The 21,679-nt window shown below is 39.7% G+C and overlaps 2 protein-coding genes across 3 annotated transcripts; one reads left to right on the top strand and one right to left on the bottom strand.

The window, feature by feature from the left end:
- The first annotated feature begins 750 nt into the window (after positions 1-750).
- On the top strand, positions 751-10,258 carry pkd2 (polycystic kidney disease 2). Of its 2 annotated transcripts, none has more exons than XM_073469267.1 (15): positions 751-1,636; positions 2,307-2,420; positions 3,519-3,652; positions 4,183-4,433; positions 4,523-4,747; positions 5,752-5,980; positions 6,076-6,246; positions 6,335-6,516; positions 6,618-6,738; positions 6,836-6,934; positions 7,802-7,923; positions 8,062-8,179; positions 8,318-8,481; positions 8,648-8,795; positions 9,256-10,258. In XM_073469267.1, exons 1-15 carry the CDS (start codon positions 1,213-1,215, stop codon positions 9,463-9,465), a joined length of 2,712 nt encoding a protein of 903 aa, XP_073325368.1. In that variant the 5' UTR covers positions 751-1,212; the 3' UTR covers positions 9,466-10,258. The 2 variants fall into 2 exon arrangements, with proteins under 2 accessions (XP_073325368.1, XP_073325376.1); XM_073469275.1 differs by having other exon boundaries at positions 1,135-1,636; positions 8,321-8,481; positions 9,256-9,559.
- A 1,368-nt stretch (positions 10,259-11,626) lies between these two features.
- abcg2d (ATP binding cassette subfamily G member 2 (JR blood group)) lies at positions 11,627-20,899 on the bottom strand. The gene is made up of 15 exons (XM_073471078.1): positions 20,688-20,899; positions 19,604-19,663; positions 19,375-19,489; positions 18,316-18,468; positions 18,068-18,225; positions 17,393-17,544; positions 17,135-17,236; positions 16,363-16,613; positions 14,772-14,854; positions 13,036-13,125; positions 12,814-12,935; positions 12,514-12,668; positions 12,344-12,433; positions 12,014-12,126; positions 11,627-11,774 (listed from the first exon to the last, which is right to left on the bottom strand). Exons 1-15 carry the CDS (start codon positions 20,897-20,899, stop codon positions 11,627-11,629), a joined length of 2,004 nt encoding a protein of 667 aa, XP_073327179.1.
- Positions 20,900-21,679: the final 780 nt, after the last annotated feature.

Raw genomic sequence — 21,679 nt, 5'->3', positions numbered from 1 at the left:
GTTTTTTTTTTGTTTTTTTTCTGAGCGCAAGCGTCTTTTTTCAATTGTTTGCAATCAGTCATCTCATGCAGCGTTTCATCCCCGCCAGCGCTTAAAATAGCTGTGTGGACACAGGCCGTTAGTTAGCTCAGTCAGCCGTGCAGCTAGCGGCCCGCACTTGGAGCTTGAAGTGGTATTATCGGTCCTGGACTAGCTGGTTAGCACGCTAACTTCAGCAGATATCTCTGCAGCACAACTCATCGACATCTTAGATATAACGTCAAAACTCAATTTTGGTTATATTTTGAATGTTGTCATGTTAAATTGTTGCATATTGCAGCTTTAACAGGAGCTGAGTGAATATAAGCTGCTTTCCACCGCCACTGCTTGTTGTCATAGCAACCGCAGACCCAAACATACAGAGATTACGTAATGTTTACAACTACTCATCTAAATAAATACTGTTAAACATTTTTTTAAAAACAAATTAAAGGTTAATTGGACATTATAAAGGATTCAAAAAGATTACATTTATTTATTTATTTTTTTTATACTGATCTTTACGAGTTAACAGAAACGATCCCACACAAACCAGTGCGATCTATTTGAAGCTGTTCAAATTCAAACCAATAGTTTAAGAAAGTCATTTAAAAAGTTGCCTCAGTAAAGGAAAATAAAGTTTTTCCATCCTTCGCTGCGACGCCATGACTCCTCGTGTAACCTGAGTCCCGGACAGATGTGAGCGGTGGGTTTTTTCTGGGGGAACAGTCGGGAGAACAAGATGGCTGTCCTGGGGCAAGAAGAGAGTGCTTCTCGCTCCACATAAACACGGAATTTTAATCGCCAATTAATGAAGACAGCTGCTTTGGGTAACGACCTCAGTAGATTATTATGTAACAACTTTAAAACGCTTTAAAGGCATCGCTCTGTGACGACGGACATCTTTTATTTGAGGCGGATTTGTGGAGATCGCTGGATGTTTTCTGAGGGAAACTTTTCTGGGAAGAGTGAAGTAACGGTGGCTGAGAGGAGCAGGGTAACTCTGCGTCTCCAATGCGACGTTTATACACCATTTAATCGTTTTATTAGTTTATTTAGTTAGCTGACTAACTTCCCCCAGTCTGCTCTGCTTTTTAAGGCGTTGAACACTCGAGTATCTCTGCTTTAAGTCGCTTTTTCAGATGCCTCGCTCCAGATAAAAAAAAAAAAAATAGCTAGCTAACTAACTGGACCATGAGTTCATCCCGAGTCAGACCGCAGCAGCTACCGCCGAGCCAAGCTGGTAGACTGCCGCACAGACTGGACTCAAGCGAAGGGATAGAGATGGAGAACATCCAGCACCAGGACCTGGGTCTCGGAGGAGTCATAGGCACCCCGTCCCCTCCGTCCAGACAGGCGTGGAGTCGGGATAACCCGGGGTTCGAGCCTGAGGATGAGATCATGGAAGCCGACTGGCCTCCAGCGAGTCCCGGGAGGAGGTCGGTGTCCACGGCCTCCAGCAGCAGCTGCAGCAGCGGTCTGGGCAGCTACACCGGCGGGGGCAGCAGCACCCACATCCCCCGAGGAGGACTGTACCCGACCCCGACTGTGGATGCCCAGCAGCAGGACAGGCATGAGCACCGCAGCTGTCTGAAGCAGATCCTCCAGAAGATCAGAAGTCAGTCTCTGTCTTTATTCCTGGTTAACCTTTCAGACCAACAGAGTTGATTAGATGGGTTGTTAAATGGGCACTATGTTGTTTTGGAGAAGAAATTAAAACTCAGAATGTTAATATTTACAGTGTTAATCAGGCAATAATTCAAACTCAGAAATATTTATTTTATTCAGAACTGAATAAACAAGCTGCTCCAGAGCAAAATAAGGTCCTCCGAACACTGTTAGAGCTAAAAAGGTGGCAGGGTCCGCCAAATGTAAACAAAGTACAGCAGTGTGTACCCCTGTTGTCTTGTAAGATCAATTTGTTTATTCAGTTGATTCAGTCATTAAAAAAAAGAGAGTTTGTTTATTTAGTTTGTTTAGACATCAGTCAATGAAGTTTCTTCCCCAAAACTACATAGTGCACCTTTAATTCTCTACAGATCAGTCACAGCATGATAATATACAGGTAACATGATAGTTAAGAAATAAGAAACAGTGTCAATAAATTAAAAAGTAAAATTCTCTATGACATCAGGATAAGCTCTCTGATTAAAGTCTCTGCTTAACTTAAAATACATTTTCTGAGGTAGGCATATTTTATCATATGCTGATCTGTTGTCTGATGATTATATATTTGTGTAGCCAGTGCACTTCTGCCCTTTGACTGCAATGTAATCATGTCTCTGCAGTTCTGTGGGGCACAGAGCTGATGGAGGACAGCGACAGCAGTCGAGAAAGGTACCTCAGGAACGTACTGAGAGAGATGCTCACCTATATCGCATTCCTCATCACCCTTTGTATCTGTAAGTAAACACTAAAAAATCCAGCAGATTGACATAAAACATAGTTGTACACAAGATTGGGCTCAGAAACCACTCATCTGTAATAACTAGAGTTGTTGTCTGCCTCACTATTGAGAAATAAACTTGATAGGAATTAGCTTTCAGTCAAGGCATTTTTCATCTGAACTGATACGAATGTTTCAGCAATGTTGACTCATTTGCACGACCTGCACAGCAAGTGAGTAACGACTATTTGGGAAAAGTGCTAGTTGAGCCTCATCATGTACTCCAAGCCCTGATACTACATAGCCCACTTTCCAGTCTTACATCAGTCCCAGTTCCATTCTGCATATTAATTATAATCAGGTTATTGGGGTGTCTGTATGTCGTGTTTTCACACTGGAAATAGGGCAAAATTAGAATTCAGTTGAATTTTTTTTCTCTTGGTGACTGCAATAAAGTATACTACAATGATTAATAGTACACACACAATTCAGTTATAAGCTAAATCATTCTCAGTTGGGCACTAATAAGAACAGCTGCTGCCAAACAGAGCCTTAGAAGAGAATAGATATGGTAGCTCACAGTGTGTGCTTACTGGTTTTGGCAGCTGAAAATCTAATCTCTGACACTTGTCAGCGGGTTTAAATCTCAGCAGGCACAAATTTGATGGCCGCATTTTGGGATGGTAAACAAATTGACGGAAATCCCACATTTAAAGTGTGTGCAATGCGAAAACTAATGGTGAAGTTTCTCTACTCTCTTTCGGCTGCAATGAAAAATGCCAAACTGTGGTTTAGGGTGGATCAGGAAATGACTTCCTGGCAGACTGGATTAAGGCATATTCTGCCAGGCAGAGCCTGCCTATTAAAAGCAGTTTCCAGAGCTGCTCCCTGATGCATACTGAATACTACAGAGATTAGTAATGCATACATGAAATTAAATTAAGTTTAATCTAATTTTGAGTTTATGTTTTGTGTTTGCAAGGTCATACTGCCTGTAAACACAATTATGCACACAAAACATCTAACCTGCATTAATTCCCCTGTGTGTCATTCTGTGTTTTAACCATGGCTTGTTGTGTGTTGAAATGACTTTAAATTGTGCTTTGCTCTGCAGTGACCTATGGGATGGTGAGTGCCAATATGTACTACTATACCAAAGTCATGTCTCAGCTTTTCCTGGACACACCGCTGTCTGCAGGGGACCCTTCCACTTTTAGAAGCCTCTCAACCATGGAGGATTTCTGGAGGGTAAACATGCATTAATTTTCTCATTCTGTTATATATTGAGAAGGGAGCCTCTGCACACGTACTGTAGATGGCATGCAAGTAGACATTTTGGGAAATACACAATTCGATTTCTTGCCATGAGTTGGATGACAAAATCAATACTTCTGTGATATCTTTCTGTTAAATACAAGGCAACATCCATCAGACACTTAGCTTAACGTAACATAAAGCTCGGATGAGATTAAACTGGCTCTGCTCAACGTTAAGGGAGTTTTGAACACACAATTTGAAAAGGTTGAGAGCCACTGCAATTTAATAAGACTATCTCAAGATCAGTGTATTTCATGAAATATCACCAAAAACTGTGAACAGAAGCTGAGCAGCGCACAATTTACATTTGTTGCATGTTTTCCATAATAAACTTAACAAATCCAACTGGCATATGAACATTTAAAAAAATTAATTATCACCTGTTGTCAATCTGTTCAGCCTCTGATGGACACAATATGCAAGGATCGATTTGAAGTCTGTATAATTTGGCCTCCTTACAGTTCACAGAGGGACCTTTCCTCAATGGCATGTACTGGGAGGTGTGGTACAACAACAAGAGCCTGCCAGAGAATCAGAGTCTCATCTACTACGAGAACCTCCTCCTCGGAGTGCCTCGGCTCCGGCAGGTCAAAGTCCGCAACGAGTCCTGTTCTGTCCATGAAGATCTGAGAGACGAGGTCCAGGACTGCTTCAACATGTACACCCCAGCCAACGAGGACACCGCCCCCTTTGGCCCCAAGAATGGAACTGCGTACGTCCAAAACGAGACTACAGCTGTACGATATGTTTTACACCAACAAATGTCTACATCCTCAGTCTTTTCTTTCTGGTGTCTTTTAGGTGGGTGTATGGAACAGAGAGCGAGATGAACAGTAGCAGTTATTGGGGTCAGGTGTCTAAATATGGAGGTGGAGGATACTACCAAGACCTGTCTCGTACAAAAGAAGAGTCAATGATCCAACTGCAGTTTCTCAAAGACCACCTGTGGTTGGACAGAGGCACCAGAGCTGTGTTTCTCGACTTCTCCGTCTACAATGGGAACATCAACCTCTTCTGCATCGCCAGGTAAGAATCATCGGATACAACATATCCATTTACAAAGTAATCGAAGGCCATGACTAATGCATTTTCATGATAAATTGTTTAGTCCATAAAATGTCCTTCAAAAACCCAAAGAATATTAATTTGCTCTGACAAATGACAAAAACAATCTTTTTAAACTGACTTATCGTTTCAGCTGTAGAATAATGATTATTTCAGATGTATTGACTTCAAACTATATGGAGTACAATAATGACAACAATGATACTTGGAAGGGATGAAATGCGTCAAAAAGTGTTTGAATAGAGATAAAATGTTCTTCAAGAAGGCACCTACGTAACTTTGGTTTATCCTGCACTACCAACAAAACAAACAAAACTACCAAATGATATTTTTTACTAATTCGACAATTAATGTCAGGAAAAACTACAGAAAGTTGAACGGTGACGTCTTCACATTGCTCTTTCCATCAGACAAACATTTCTAAACGCAAAAATATTACATTTATGACAGTATTAACCAAAGAAAAGGCACAAATCCCCACATTTAAGAATCCGAAAGAGCAAATGTGTGTATTTTTGTTTCATAGCTAAATTATAGGCCCAATGTGTAGGATTTGGGGGGACCTATTGGCAGAAACAGAATATAATATTCATAATTATGTTTTCATTCGTTTATAATCACCTGAAACTAAGAATCGTTGTGTTTCCGTTGCCTTAGAATGAGCCTTTAATATTTACAGAGCGAAGGGTGCTCTTTCAAGTCCACCGTATTGCACCGCCATGTTTCTACAGTAGCCCAGAACGGACTCTGGGTCTAGTAGAGGGACTTTTTGTGGCCACCATGGGTTCTGATTCATGTGTGGGTGATGTGAGCAGTATTCAGTTGGTTGCCTCAACCTAGATGCCACTAAGTCCTACTCATGATGGTTTAATAATTGATCAACTAATCAGTTAATCTTGAAACTACTACTTGTAACTACAGTTGTACGAATGCTACCTGTTAACCTTTTTTGGTGCATTTGTCAGGCTTTTGGTGGAGTTCCCTGCTACTGGTGGGGTGGTGACCTCCTGGCAGTTTCAAACAGTGCGTCTGATACGGTATGTGTCCAGCTGGGACTACTTTGTGGGTCTGTGTGAGGTGGCATTCTGCCTCTTCATCCTCTACTACGTGGTGGAGGAGGTGCTGGAGATCCGCATCCACCGCCTGCATTACTTCAAGAGCCTGTGGAACTGTCTGGATATTCTCATTGTCGCGGTGAGTGTCAGAGTTGTATTTTGGCTTTATTTAAGAATCGTTTTTTTAACGAGTTTGACTGATTTTGTTGTTTGCTCTCTCTGCTTGTTTCTCAGCTGAGTGTTGTTGCTATTATCATGAACATAACCAGAACAGCCATGGTTGGGAATCTTCTCAAAGGCCTTTTGGAGAACCACAATGCTCACCCCAGCTTTGAGTCTTTGGCCAACCTGCAGGTCCAGTTCAATAACGTGGCTGCGATCATCATCTTTTTTTCCTGGGTCAAGGTATAAATTTTTTTTCCTTTTGGTTCATGATCATTCGAAAACTACCACAGAGGATGTAATATTGAAATTATTTCTCTCGTCCTCTCAGCTTTTTAAGTTCATCAACTTCAATAAGACCATGAGTCAGCTCTCCAGCACTATGTCTCGCTGTGCCAAGGACCTTGTGGGTTTTGCCATCATGTTCTTCATCATCTTCCTGGCCTACGCTCAGCTAGCCTATTTGGTGTTTGGAACCCAGGTCAACGACTTCAGCACTTTCCAGGCCAGCATGTGAGAACATTCAAAACTAAAGTCCACAAATATACAAATACCTCTAACAACTGATGTTTCCTGTTGATCAAAAATGTTGAAATGTGTTGCTGTTTGTGTAGTTTCACACAGTTCCGTATCATTCTGGGAGACTTTGAGTTCTCAGAAATAGAGGAGGCCAATCCAGTGCTCGGACCTATCTACTTTACAACCTTTGTCTTCTTCATTTTCTTTATCCTCATGGTGAGTTTGGTAGTCACACATGTTGTGTTGTAGTTTGGTCACGTTGTTTACAGATGCCCCTCGCTAACACCAGAATACCTTTTCTCTGTCTATAAAGAACATGTTCCTGGCCATCATCAATGACACGTACTCTGAGGTGAAGGCCGACATGTCCCAACAGAGGTCTGAGATGGAAATGACTGACCTCATTAAGAAGGTATTGAACTGCATCTATCATTCATTTTGTCCAGGTAGACTTCTATTAAATCAACATGAGTCACCATGGCAATAATGACAGAACAGCTGAGGGATCAGAGTGTACACCTGGAAGTGATATTTTTTCCAGATATTGCAATTTCTGTGTTTGGTTGGATCTTCTTAGAGAAACAGATATTTGAAAAATGTCATTAGAAAATAAATTAGAGAAGAAAAAGAATATTGGAAAAGCTTTCCAGCAAAGATGTTAGTGGAATTGATTGTTTGTTGTCTGTGAAGTTTGATATTCTGACTTCTTCGTTTGAACTTTATAACCTATAGTAGATATCAGGCTTTCAGTCCCAATCGAATTATTGGGATGTTGTAATGGAAAGGGTTTGTACTGAGAGATAATGGTGGAATACTGTATAACTTAGGGGATCTTTGTGTCAGATTAACGAACAATCACAGTATGTGTTTCTATCCTTATCTGTGCTACCTATCACTTAACAACATTATGGGTTACACTTCGTAATGCTCATCATTAATAGCTGGTAAATTTATTGTTTTAGAGTTAATTAAACTGTAGTTAATAGTTATTTCACTGTTAATAAACAAAGAAAGGCTTAATATAAACCATTTTTAAGTAATTGTTAAGGTTTATAAACATCAGTTGCAACATTATAATGGCCATCCAGATAATGTTTATAGATGAATTACACAATATTTATTAAAGTGTTATAAACATCAGTTGCAACTTTACAATAAACAATCTAACTTGAGTTTAAAATAACTGTGCATCTATCATTTATTAAAGATGAGCATTATAAAGTGTTACAATATTATGCAGCTGACTTATATCTAGTCCAATGGGATTTCTCTCTCTTAGGGTTGTAACAAAGCCTTGATGAAGTTGAGACTGAAGAAGACAGCAGTAGACGACATCTCCGACAGTCTGCGTCAGGCCGGGGGCAAACTGAACTTTGATGAACTCCGCCAGGATCTGAAAGGGTGATAGAAACCTAAAAGCTACAAACTATGCTGATGTTATTTCGATGTTCAATGTGTTTGGTTTTGTAACTTTAAATTTACCCATATATAATGTATTATGTACTGAGTGTGTTTCCTTTTTTTTGTGTCTTTGTTCAGAAAGGGTCACACAGATGCAGAGATTCAGGCCATCTTTGCAAAGTACGATCAGGATGGCGATCCGGATCTGACGGAGCATGAACACCAGCAAATGAGAGACGACCTGGAGAAAGAGAGAGTGAGTGACGATGCCAACTGCTTCTTAAATTTGTGAAACAAAAGTTGAAAAAAACACAGCACACGCTGCATTTATGTGGGAGTGTCCACCGAGCCACAACAGCTGCAGATGTTCAGTGTGTTTCTGCTCGTATGCTAGGAGGACTTGGATCTGGAACGCAATTCGCTGACTAGACCCAGCAGTGGGCGGAGCTTCCCTCGCACCCAGGACGACTCAGAGGAAGACGATGACGAGGATAGTGGCCACAGCTCTCGTCGTCGCGGCAGCAGCTCAGGGGGCGTCTCCTACGAAGAGTTTCAAGTGTATGGAGCTTTTGTTGTTTTCATTCTGTAGCTTAAATGCAGGTTAATCAGTGAGGGCCATAATCATGCATACACTTCCCTTTTGACTGAAATCAATATAATAGTCAATTAATTATCAATCAATAATTCAATATAAGTAAGGCCACTAATGCTGTCTGTTTCTCAGGCTGGTGAGACGTGTGGACAGGATGGAGCACTCTATCGGCAGCATAGTGTCCAAGATCGACGCTGTGATCGTGAAGCTGGAAGGCATGGAGAGAGCGAAACTCAAGAGGAGAGACGTGCTGGGCCGGCTGCTGGACGGAGTCATGGAGGTGAGATGAAGTGAATACACAGGCAGGGTGTTTACATGCAATTTACATGCAGTGAGAGTGGATGCTTACATCATCATCGTTATCATTTTTGGTGAGGACAGTCCTTTTGTCAGTGATGTGGTGACGGCTTGTTTCTGCTGCCCTCAAGTGGCCGAAACAAAGCATGTTATTGCAGGTTAAAGTAAGTTGGTTGCAGCCGACCTTCTGCAATAATCTGACCTCTTAAACGTCTTACAGGCAAAACAGTTTGTGTAATTGAGGTAGGAGATAAGAAAAACTGATTTCCTCAGCTGGATTTCTCCTGAAAAAAAATTTATCTTATCTTTAATAATTATAGAATACAGAAATAGGTTTATATGCATATTTACAGTAACCAGGTCACCACAGTGCATCCTGTGTATCCCAGTTTCTTACGTGCCTGTAAACATACTGTACAAGTTAATCTGTTGTTGTCTGTCAGGATGAGCGTCTGGGACGGGACACAGACGTCCACAGGGAGCAGATGGAGAGGCTGGTGAGGGAGGAACTGGAGCGCTGGGAGTCTGACGATATGGTCTCACAGGTCAGCCACCCACAGCCGGCCACTCCTGTCGGCCCCCGGCCCCGTCCATCCTCTTCCATGTCTGCCGACGGCCTCGACACAAGCACAAATGGGAGCAGCCATGTGTGAGGACTTGGCCCGGTGAAGGATATTCCACTCTGGCAAGAAACTCTGTACTTAAGATTTCCCAGCAGCGGTACAAGGAAATGAAGAGGTGGGACCATTTTTGCAGAACAAAAATGAGATGTCTTATTGAAGCTGTTAATGACGTATTACAAAGGAGGTGACAAAATCAAACCCACTCCACCTTAAATAAATGCACTGAAAGTGAGTGAGGCTCTTGAGAGAGACGTCTAAAAGTAGTCACTACACTCTTTTATCAAGTATTACTTTAACGGGATGATGAATGGAAGAAAAAACGTGTGAAAGAAGTCAAAGGATAATGAAGGATTTACATTATACAGTATTACAGTATACAGCAGCCTTCAGCGTACTCAGTTGTACTCAGAATACACAGCGTATGATTTAAGTATTACATGAGAAACGTGCTCCACCTGCTTTTGATTACTGTACGCACACAGCATTTATTTAGCATTTACACAAATACCAAAAAAGGCGTTTCTATGACTGTTAATTTTGCTGATTATTTTTTTTTCGTCATTTTAATACACAGTAGGTACAAGTGTGGCACTTTCTGTCATATTTACTCATCTTCTGTACATCAATGAAGCTTCAAATTAGGTAGCTTATTATCATTTTATGATACATATTGTAACTTAAAACAAACTTCGATTTGGAGTGCACCTGTTCATGGGAAACCCATGCATTTATTATGTTTTTTTTTTCCCTGTGCCTTACTTTTTTTACAATCTATTTCTTTTTTTAATCTGTTATGATAAAATAAAGTGTTATTAAAATATAAGTTTGTTTCATCATTTTGTTTTCTCTGGTCTGGATGATTCATTTTCAGCAACAAGAAACATCCATTAATATGACAAAAATATTATCTTCATTTTTAAACATTTTTAACATTATTACTCCACAAATTTAACATATTAAAGATGACAGATGCCAAATCAGTAGTCATTTTTCTTGGTTCGCTCATACAGAACAGTAGATCTTCAGTCATCCGCACTTTATTGAATGTATATATGCCCTTTAATCTTATTGGGATTGCATCTCGTTCATTGCTTATCTTGTAGTTGTAAGAAGATATAAAGCCTTGTGAAATATAATTTCTTATAATTGTATTATTATTTTTGAAATTTAAATTTAAATTAGTTAAACTGGAAATCATTAGGAAACTACAGACCTGTAAAATAAAGCACTGCCGTGTCATCCCAACAGAATTACTATGCTAACATCAAAATAACAAGACTAACACCAAGGTTAGATGAAAATGTTTATACATGTTCTCACAAAAAACTGTATCTGAGTGTAAATGTATGTATAGAAATCTTTCGAACAATAGAAAAAGTGAGCACGTACTTACTATCTATGTGGTATAACTCTACAGTATCTACAATACAAATAATCAGTGCTGAGCTTAAAAAAAGAACGATTCTGGAAATTGTGCAAAAGCTAACCAAGACTACTGAATTACAAAAGTACTGAAAAAAGGCATAGTCTGATTTTAAAATAGTACAGCAAATGTAAATATTCATAAATAAACACTTTGAAATATAAACCTGTAAGAAAAACAGCACACATTTATCACCGTCGTTGTGTAAAAGTCTTTAAACGTTAGGAAAGTCTCTTCTGTGTTGACTTCTTAAACCACTACAACAGTGTGAAAAATAAAATAGCTGACATTGTCATATTAGTTCCTAAAACACGTGGTCTTAAACTGAAGTTTTCTTTCAGGGTTGTATTTTAACTACACTGAATATCCAAGTATTTTAAAAACCACAGGAATACTCAAAGATATAGTTTGACATTTGGGGAAAATGTGGTTATTCACCCAGATGAGAAGACCGATACTCTCATATCTGTACGTTGAAGCTGCTCTGGTCAGTATTTTTCATATTAACAATGAATCAAATTACGATCGACTAACTGTTTTGGTTTGACATCATGCAACTTTACAGTTTTAGTTCACTGTCACTGCTCTCATACAGTCATTTTTTGGCATAGAAGGCAGCTGATATTGGCGAAAAAGCTCTAAAACCTAACATTGCTACCTACTTAGCACTAAGGGTGCTTAAGGGTGCCATTTTTGACTTTGCTGAATTTGAACATTTACTGGCCTGGTTCCTTAAAGAGAAAAATAAAGAACAAAAAAATCGCACATTTAAGTGAATTTCTTGATGTAGCGGAGTTTCAGATAGGCGATGATGAGGAATATGAACGTCATAACGGTCAAAGCCACATGATTCTCCCACAGTCCCCAGGTGGTGTACTCTATTCCCAGGTAGTCCAGATACTGCTCTCCTGTGCATCTGAAACAACACATGTCACAACTGGTCACTTATAGAAATTACATTTCAATATTTAAGCTGATTTTTTGTTCTTTATAAATGTTCTAGTGTCAACTGGAATTACGCTTATGATTGTAGAAATGTCAACTTTTAACCTGAGGCCTGGTGGTCTTATTTTGCTGGAAATGTCATCATTTGTTTCAGGGGAACAGATCACAGAGTTATCACAGTGCATATATACAGCATGCAGGTCCACTCACGTCAGGCCCACTGTGCTCACACTGCAGTTGGTCATTGAAGCCGACATGTTGGTGTTTTGGATCACAGCCTCCTCGCAGAACTTCAAACCCACAAACTCATTGATCTTCAAGGCCTGAGCATAGACAGCATAGTCAATCAACGCTGAGCAGATCAAAGTGAATAAAGTACATTAGACTGAAGGCTGAGACTGAATGCTGATCTGTGGCGATCAATGGAGGAATGTAAACTGACTCCTCTGAGAGTGGACTTCCTAAATTGTCTCAGGAACATGAGATGACAACATTTTACCTACCTACCTCGCTAACGAACTTCCCTTTATTTTGACTTACTGCGAGCCCGTAGCGAGGAATGCTGAAGTACTTCAGCCAAGCCAGCCAGTCCATGATGCTGGGCAGGTTCACCAGGAGACCTGAGAAAATCTAAAACAACAAACTGAAGCTATAAGTTTTTTTTTCACAGCCAACATCTCTGTGTTTTTCTGTGTCGCTGCGTCTCTCACCATCATGAATACGAAGGTGATGGTCATGAAGATGTTGGCGAGAGCCACGACGCTCTGGTCAGCTGAGATGGCCATGGTCATGGCTGTGGCTGTGTAGGCCACCAGAGTCACTGTCAGCGTGAAGACGAAGAAGGCTGCTGCTGTGGATTTGAGCCCTGAGTGGACACATACACATACATTCTGCTATTAAAGACTAAATACTGAGCAACTAAATCTAGATTCAGTTATATGTCTGTTGCTCAAAGACGGAAACTTTAAGTATTCCACAAACTCATTAGTTTATCGATGTGTTAGTCTTACCGATCATAAAGTAGACGATACCGCTGAAGATGACGGAGGTGATGGTGCGCAGGGTGATGTCAGACAGGATCTTAGAGAGGAAGTACACTGACACTCTGTAGTAGCCGCTGATGTACTCGTGCCTGTCACAAGAAAACAGAAATCAAATTCCAGCTCTACCCCCTCAGTGCAGAGTTATGCCAGCTTGTTGAGTCCCGTACAACCTCCAGACAGGTTACATACACAAAGAGTTCCCTCTCGATGATGAATAGCTCAGCTGCAGACACAGTGCTGAAACACTGGTTGGTTGTGATGAAGAAGAGAGCACCCATCCTGTAGGAGGAACAAAAACATTTATACAGAGCGAATACTCTAAGTCAGCATTCTGTCAAAATTTATCATTTTTTATCTGAACTGTCCTTTATTTTATCTTTAATGTAAAATAGTTGTATAGTTGCACTGTAGGATGTAGCCTCCTATCTCACTTGAATTGTTCTATTATTATTATTTCATATTTAAAAAACTGTGATGAACCACAACACCGTCGCTATTGTTTATTAATTAATTTGTATTGTTTATCATAAATAATGTTTGGGTGGATTTTGAGCAATTATTGGGCTGGAAAACATCAAATGTTCATCAAATTGCTCCTAATTCCTAGTATATAAGACATTTATATACCTGCCCTCAAGCTCCAGTTCTCTGCCAGATTGTCTGTAGTACCTTCCTGCCTTGTGTTTTTATCTCTGCCTGCCTCGTCTGATTGCTTGCCTGTCAAAGGAATAATTTAACATTTTGGGAAAATCTGGGACAATCGATACCCCTCTCATGTCTGTGCGGAAAATATTAAAACCACAGCCAACAGCCTGTTAGCTTGGCTTAGCTTAGCTTGGCTGGAAGCAGGGGGAAACAGCTAGCCCGGCCCTGGAAAAAGGTAACAAAATCTGCTTACCAGCACCTTTAAAGCTCACTGATTAACATGTAATATCTGTTTGTTTCAGTACAGAAACAACACATTTCTTATCTTGGATACTTGTGATCAAAATGCAGGAAAGCGACTTCAAAATTCTGCTTATTGCTTTAAATACACAGAAGGAGAAGTATCATAAAATCCAAATACCTCAAAATTGTGCCTAAAATTGTACTTTAACGCAGGCTGTGTAAATTAAATGCCTTGAATTACGGCAGCATCTGATGTCTGGCATCGAGAGTTCACCTCAAACAGTCAACACTGTGCAGATTATGGTTCTGAATGCGGTGTGGTCCATATATACATACAGCGACTTAAAAGAAGGCGACTGACTGAACTTAACATTTAAGCCGCGTACACTGTCGTCTGACTGCCATACTGCCTATGCATTGACCATGAATATAATGACATTAGGGACCTTATATTCCACTGAACCATGCACAGAAGTGAAGAGGGAGACTGTTTAGATTTCTGATGTGCTTCACTGGGCTTGTGAGTACCAGGTTGTGCCCAATAAAACATGGTAAGAGGATTATCCTTTCAGGAATCGCTCGACTTTTCACACCTCTTTGTGTGAGTGACTTACAAAACATCAAGATTTATTAGAAAACATTTCCCAATAATCAATATACCCATATTAAATAGCAACATAATATTCTAGATTAACAGAAACAACCTAAATATTATATTTTTATGTACATTATCACAGGTGTAAAGATAATAATAGCAAGCACAAACTTTAGAATATAATTATAAATGTGCTGTTGATGCTACAAAGAAGTCAGAGCCCAGCTGCAGCAAAAAAAAAAGTGTAGATAAATATAACTTTCCTGAAACAAGCTCTATACCAATGGGGAAAACTTAGAGACTTTATGATTAATATAAGGAAAGTTTAAGTTTAAAGTTTTTAAAATTACTGAAGTCGTCCACAGCTACAGTAGCTGCTGTTAAAAACAGAGGATTTTTGAGGACATACTGTATGCAGGGTGTGTTTCAGCAGCTCTCTCACCTGTTCTGGATACCACTCTGGTCGTCTTTGACCCCGAAGAAAATGGCTCCTACGATGAGGGCGAGGAAGATGTTGACTCCCAGCTGCACAGAGAAAAACAGTGAAAAGCAAGCTAGGAAAGTCCTGCAAACTTTGCAAACAATAGCATGAAACAACATTTGCGAGTTGCAAGATAAGCATGAAACAAAAGGATGAGTTTTTTGCCGTATTTTCTTTCACTTTGATTGTTAGGATTTGCATGAGGACCCCTGTGAAGAACACAAGCCGCAACACGTCAGTCTTAATATTCCTCCCAAGTTTTGCTGGACTTTTGACCCTTTGCTTCCTTCATGCATCTTGCCAGTGGTTGAGGAGGTGCCAGTAACCCCACCTATACAGAAACTAATCAGTTAGGGCAGTAACTCACGATTATTTTCAATGAATGACAAAGAAATGCAGCAATTCCTTACATTTAAGTTGTTGACATTTCTGCTTGAAAAAAATCACTGAAACGATTAATCAAGTAGTCGTTGCAGCTGTATTAACAATATACGTATTATCTTTTTGTCTTCATGGCAAAGGAAGGTTTACCTCCGCGGCTATTCGGAAGAAAATCGTTGGTGCAGTAATTCAGAGCCACAGTTCCTCTAATTGTGAACTGAATTCTTTGTGAAAAATGGAAATAACACTTAAGCGGTGTCCTCTTTGACAAAAAAGTCAATGTCTCTGAGGATCAAGGGGTCAAGTGGACGACGGCCTATCCAAGAGAACAACCAGAACTGGTGGTGGGGGAAGATGACAGAAAAGAGTGAGAAAAGTGAAAGCGACACAAGTTTTAATCCTAACAATTTACAGATTATGACAGGACTAAGCGGTTCCCAGGGTGAAGGGATAAGCTAATACGGTTGAGCCTTTTTCACCTCATTCCCCGCAGCCCCTCATGTGAAAGCGGGGCAGTGGAGTGATAGGTCATGACGCCATCATGTGATGAGTCTCAACCATGGCCAAGGGGCTTTGGCCAGATATGATATCAGTTCAGATCCTGGCCCAAAGAGGCAAGAGTGGGGTCACAACAGTCACCAAAGCCGATTACGGCGCCCACGCCACCTAGAGCCCCTCTTGTAGGATTATTTTGACTTATTTAGGGCCAATTAGCTGTTAATAATTCTTAAAGTGAGGAGACTTCTGACGGCATTTTGCAGCCATGGGGTGACTAATGAGGGCATTAAGTCTTGACGCCTCCGGAGTGCTGTCTATGAATCCTGTTCATGATGATAACAGCAGTAACACTGAGTATTTTCTTCTCTTTTCACTCTTTGAAGTGCTTGAACAAAGTGAAGGTGATGTTGGCACAGCATCATGTTTAAACCTTTAAACCTAAAACCAGATAACTTTAAAAGTTCATTAGGTATCTGTCAGAGATGTAGATCTGCAGCTTAGACTTGAGTCACAAAACGAGAACCAAAACAGTTAAACACAGCTCTGTCATCTGTGGCAAAAAATGTTGGAAACTAAAGTCAACAGACGGCTTTAAGTTTCTCACTGTCATATTTTTACCATTCGTGATGAGTTCTCTGTTTTAAGTGAGAGTGAGTAGTGAAGGTGTGTTTACCTGGGCCACAGATGTTTGTGGGTTCAACATGAGGTTCTGGAAGGTTCGTTTAAGCACCCAACGTAGCTGGTGGAAGAAGGAACTGTTGTATGTGATGGTGCGGGATTTTGGACATAAGATACACTCCTTATCCTGGACGATGCGGTCCAGCTCCGCTCTTGTGTCACCGGAGTAGCTGCTGTTCCTGAACTCCTCCACCAGACGCTCCTCGATGCTCTGCCTGGAGCTGCTGACGTCCTCAAAGTCCAAATCTAGCCACGAACAAAGGAAAAATGATTGATTTAAGTATTGGATGACAGAAGACACCAATAATCCCTTTACCATATAAATCTGTAATTTGCTTATAGATATAAGCTTTAAATAAACCTTCTTGTCATAATCTGGTTTGAACTGTATTTTTTATTGTTCTGTTTTAATCTGTTTTATTCAATTTGAGCTTTTTTTATCTTTTATTTTTACTCTTTGTATATATTTATATACATATTCTTAATATTACATATTTTATATCTTGTCTGAATGCCTTTTATGCCTTACGTATACATACTTATACTTAATTACTTTGTTGAATTGTGCTGTACAAATACATTACCTTCTCTAAAAATAAAAATGTAGCTACTTTCACAGGTCCCCCACAGTCCAGATGACTGACTGATCGAAACTGACTTTTATCTCGAGTTCCACACAACAATATCCTTCGAAAACATCATTCATACAGTTCGATCCAGGGACATTAGACGTGATTCAAGTGGCGGGTTGAAATAAATGCTGTTACCTTCAGACCCGTGCACTTTGGTCATGGTTGTGGCGGTGAAGTCTCCGTTAATGACATCCAGAAAGAAATCGGCTGGGTTGTTGTGGGGCTCGCAGGGGTAGCCTGGAACACAGGTCACAAAGATTTATTGTTGGTTTTTATAAGCTTTATAAGAAAACATCTGCACAACCACATACATTAATGTATAGGTGCCACCACTGAAACATCAGGAACAATATAAACATGTCTCGTGGTACAAATAAATTGCCACATAGTCACCAATGTTGGCGAAGTAGTCCAAAGCATTTGGAGCTGGTCCGTGGTACACCATTTTACCATTAACCAGCAGAGTCAGAGTGTCAAACAGTCTGTAGATCGAGTATCGCGGTTGGTGGATGGACATAATTATGGTTCTTCCATGACCGGCCATTCTGAAAAGACACACAGTTAAAAATGTTTATATATTAAAGAAAATAAAATTAAGATGCAAAAATAAACAAGAGTTTAATCAAATTCAGTGTCTTTGGGTTCACAGTCAGTATTATTGTAGTATTTTATTATAATCAATTCATTATATAAAAAAGAGGACATTTTATGTTTTCATATGTGATTTTAATTATTCATTTATAATAATCAAACACTGTAATAGTCCAAAAATAATTCCTGTGGCTATTATAGAGGTTTTTATTATATAACAGTTGCTCTTTATTACATTGAGTAAAAAAAACACCAGTAATAAACTAATGTTGTATTTCAATTCAAATTACATTAAATATCAAGTGCTGCAATTTGGGAAAAGGATTATGTCCAAAGAGGCAGCATAAAATGTCATAAAATATAAATGATGCTAAATTAAATTAAGATGTTTACATTGTAGTAGGTATGAAATACACGTTTAATCACAGACAAAGACTGAACTCTGAATATGATCCTTAATAAAATCATCTTTGATACCTCTTCAGTAACAGCAGGACAGAGTTAGCAGTGCTGGCATCCAGTCCTGTGGTCGGTTCATCCAGAAAGAGAACGGAGGGATCAATAATCAGCTCCATGCCGATGTTTGTCCTCTTCCTCTCTCCTCCAGAGATTCCCCGGGTCATCTGTGTGCCCACCTGTCAAAAACATAAGGACCCAAACCATCAACCCAAGCAGACCGTGAGGTTAGATAAGTAAATGGGACGTGTGTGTGTAAATTGATTTACCTTGGAGTCAGCCACCTTGGTGAGACCCAGTTCTTTAATGAGATGATTGACCCGAGCCTCCTTCTCACTCTGAGGCACAGAGCAGGGCAGCCGCAGCGCTGCAGAGAAACGCAGATTCTCCCGAACAGTCAGGGTGCCCATGACCACGTCTTCCTGAGGAGGGAGATGAGAGGCTTGAGGTCAAAGGTCAGAGACATAGAGATGTTCTGCTTTGCTGCATTTTCTGTAAATCTACGTTTCTACAGACCTGTAATGCAGGGAAATGTTTACCTAATAGTGCTGCTCTGTATTTAAAGCTGCTATAATCAACATTTTTGTATTAAAAAGAAATCAAATTACTACTGCCCAAACTTTGAGGCCCGTTCCCTGAAGGTTTGCAAGTGCTTAGGGTTGTCCCACTGTCAAATCGTCAAGTGAAGGAGGCTTCTCTCGCAGACATTTTGAGCCTTTTATGCCCACTTTTCGTAAATTGCATTTCTGGAGACTTTGCCTGAGGGAACAACCCACAGTACGCCGTTGTGACAATAAACATGGGGTTACCAGTGGAAGCCCTTGAACGTTAAAAAAAAATCCAATAATCCAAATGATGGCACTCTTAAATACAACTACACTACAGCTGATTCTCTACTTAAATCACTCAGTTTATGTAACAACAACAAAAAAATACATAATAAGCTTTTGAAGCATCATGAAACTCTTTTTCCCTGAAACCTCTGACTGAATGTGTTTATATTTTGTCATTTTTATTTTTGTTGTCATGTGTCTTTTATTTTTAAAATGTAAAATAAAGAGCCCCAAACTCACAAAGTACTGTGATATACTGCCTGCAACATTACTGTTTTGGTGCAGTCTCACCGCTCTCATCTGTCTTGTTTACAGCAGACAGAAAAAAAGCAACTAGTCTGGAGTATTTAGCAGCTGAAGAATCAGATATTCATCTCAGGAATTTGGTGAAATCTAAACCAGCAAGTGAAAACAAGCCTGTAAATTATAAATATTGTTACTGGACTTACTAAAAGGTAATAAATCATGCAGTTTTAAGTGATCAATATAACACACCTGAACTACATAACCAGAGAGGCACTTGAAGTTTGGAGGCTGCGGCGCTCTGTCGATGAGGACTTCACCTGAGAGACCTGAAGGATCCTTTCTGGCAGCCAAAATATCCAAGAACCTTTCAACAACGACAAGAACAACAAGAACAATGCTTAAATATATCTACAACAAATGCAGGAGATTATTTCTTTTTACTATATTTCTTCTCTGGTATCAAGTTATTGATACTCACGAAGATTTTCCACTTCCAGTAGGTCCAAGAATGGCGTTGAGACCGGGTCTCATAATCCCACTGCAAAGACAACAACACAGTAACTAATTTAACGTGGATAAATTCATTTAAAGGCAAAAATTAGGATGTACGCAACTTTTCTGTATTCGTTTTAAGATACAAATGTCAGCGGTGTGAAAGAAAGTGGATTACTGTGACTCTTGCACATGTGATTTAACTTAGTAGCACTTATATCATTTACCTCATGACACTAAATTCATTTTTCTCCCCGTAATCCCAAATAAAATGATGATCATGAAAGGATTTTGCAGTTCATAAAAGCTGCACATACACAGAGAAATAATCTATACCGGGATGTAAAAAAAATTCAAAGGCCAATCCTTTGACTTCAGAAAGAACAGTTACACAAAAGCACCAGAAAGAGTCAGTGATATAAAACGGAATTAAAAGATTGAATAAAAGCCTGGCAGTGGATCACGTGATGCTGTTTAATTCGTTTCCCTGGCAGACTTCTCTTTAGTGCATCAGAGAGATTATATGCAAGAAACCATGCTTAATATCATATAATTAACACGGAGGCGGGAAAAGGCCCAAAAACTTGTGTGAAATGATTCATTCCTCCATGGGAAATGTCAGCTGTGTTTAATACCATCAGAAAGAAACCAATGTAAGGGTCCATTCACTATTGTCCCGATCTGGATAAGGATACAATGAGCCATATTGAACTGACGTGAGGAAATACCGTAATAATTTACTGTAACATGGTCTCCCAAATGAAGGAGCTCAAAAGAAGCATATTTTATTGAACCCAAAACAATCAATTACACAACGTGTTTCTGCAAGTCGGCAAACCAAAAACCGCCTGATTCACGATAGTCTTTGTCTTATTCTGAGGAAAAGCTTGTAATTAATCTGACGCAGCTTTGAATGTGTTTGTTTAAGACAGAACAATAAGCACTAATCTTAGAAAATGATGAATTATTGTGGATCTCTGTGTATATTTTAGCGAGTAATAGTGAGAAAACAGAGTAGATGAAGAGACACAAAACAGATAAAGAGTGTGTATACAAGTTTTACAACTGACTTGAGGTCCACCAGTATTTCCCTGGGACTGGTTTTCCTTTTGCAGAGGAAGCCGCTCTTCAGCTGCACTTTGTACTGGATGTTGTGGAAGCTCACGGTGGAGCCGCACGGCTGCTTGTTCTGGTCCACGGCCGTGGTGACCTTTGACCTGGCCGTCCCGTTGGTGCCGATATCTTCTATCATTGCGATGTTGACGTGATTGGCTCTCTCCATCGTTCTGTGCGAGGAACAGCCTGTCCGATGAATGTCTCTTACTGACTGTCCACATCCACTATAATCGTTAAATATTAAAAATACTATTATGAAACAAACATCAATCTTACAGGAAAAAGAGCCGAGGCAATATGTCTCACAGCTGATGCCAACAGATGAGATGCGTTAGAATATTTCCTTGTGGAGATTAAAATACTTCTATCTACCTCTGGTAACACTTAAAAGGGAAATCTACTTATTCTACTAAAGAAACAGATCAGTCAATGTTTGTTATGGTAATATGAATCAATTCAAAATCAAATATTTTTAAATTAATAACAATGTCTGAGGCAGAAGTGTTTGAGTCTCTTAAATGTTCGCTGTGCAAAATTCAAAAAACAGCAAAGACAAATATTTGTTTTAAAGACGCTGTGAACTGAAATCCAGGTGGAATAACCAGCAACTTCATCATATAAATAATATCTGACAACCATTTCCAAATGTCGTCATTCAAGTCAGAAAAGACTGTCTAAAAAAAAAAAAACAGACTGTCCAGTTTCTTTATTCTACTGAACCCGTTCCCGTCATCACGAAACCGACATCTACTGTCGATAAGAAGCAAATAATAAAGTAGGCAAACCAGAATGAATTACAGCGTGCTGTGTCCGTGGTATAATTCAAAAAATGAAGCATATTTTTTCAATTATACTTTTTTGTTTTCATATCATTATATTTTTCATGAGATGTTTTTGGTTGGAGGTTGTAGATTTATACAGACGTCCAAAGAAAACTTCCTGGATC

Source organism: Pagrus major, chromosome 1, assembly GCF_040436345.1.
Source record: "Pagrus major chromosome 1, Pma_NU_1.0".
Taxonomy (NCBI): domain Eukaryota; kingdom Metazoa; phylum Chordata; class Actinopteri; order Spariformes; family Sparidae; genus Pagrus; species Pagrus major.
Note: the sequence above shows the minus strand (reverse complement) of the source record. Positions and strands in the feature narration are given on the sequence as shown.

Bases quoted from the DNA above. Each gene is read 5' to 3' on its own strand.
- pkd2 (XM_073469267.1), top strand. From the start codon at position 1,213: ATGAGTTCATCCCGAGTCAGACCGCAGCAGCTACCGCCGAGCCAAGCT. The intron at 2,421-3,518 runs GTAAGTAAACAC...TTTGCTCTGCAG, and splicing joins CCTCATCACCCTTTGTATCT to TGACCTATGGGATGGTGAGT. The intron at 3,653-4,182 runs GTAAACATGCAT...GCCTCCTTACAG, and splicing joins CCATGGAGGATTTCTGGAGG to TTCACAGAGGGACCTTTCCT.
- abcg2d (XM_073471078.1), bottom strand. From the start codon at position 20,899: ATGGAGAGAGCCAATCACGTCAACATCGCAATGATAGAAGATATCGGC. The intron at 14,855-16,362 runs GTAAACACACCT...TTCTCTGTGCAG, and splicing joins CACAAACATCTGTGGCCCAG to CTGGGAGTCAACATCTTCCT. The intron at 13,126-14,771 runs GTGAGAGAGCTG...TTCCTCCTACAG, and splicing joins CAGAGTGGTATCCAGAACAG to GATGGGTGCTCTCTTCTTCA.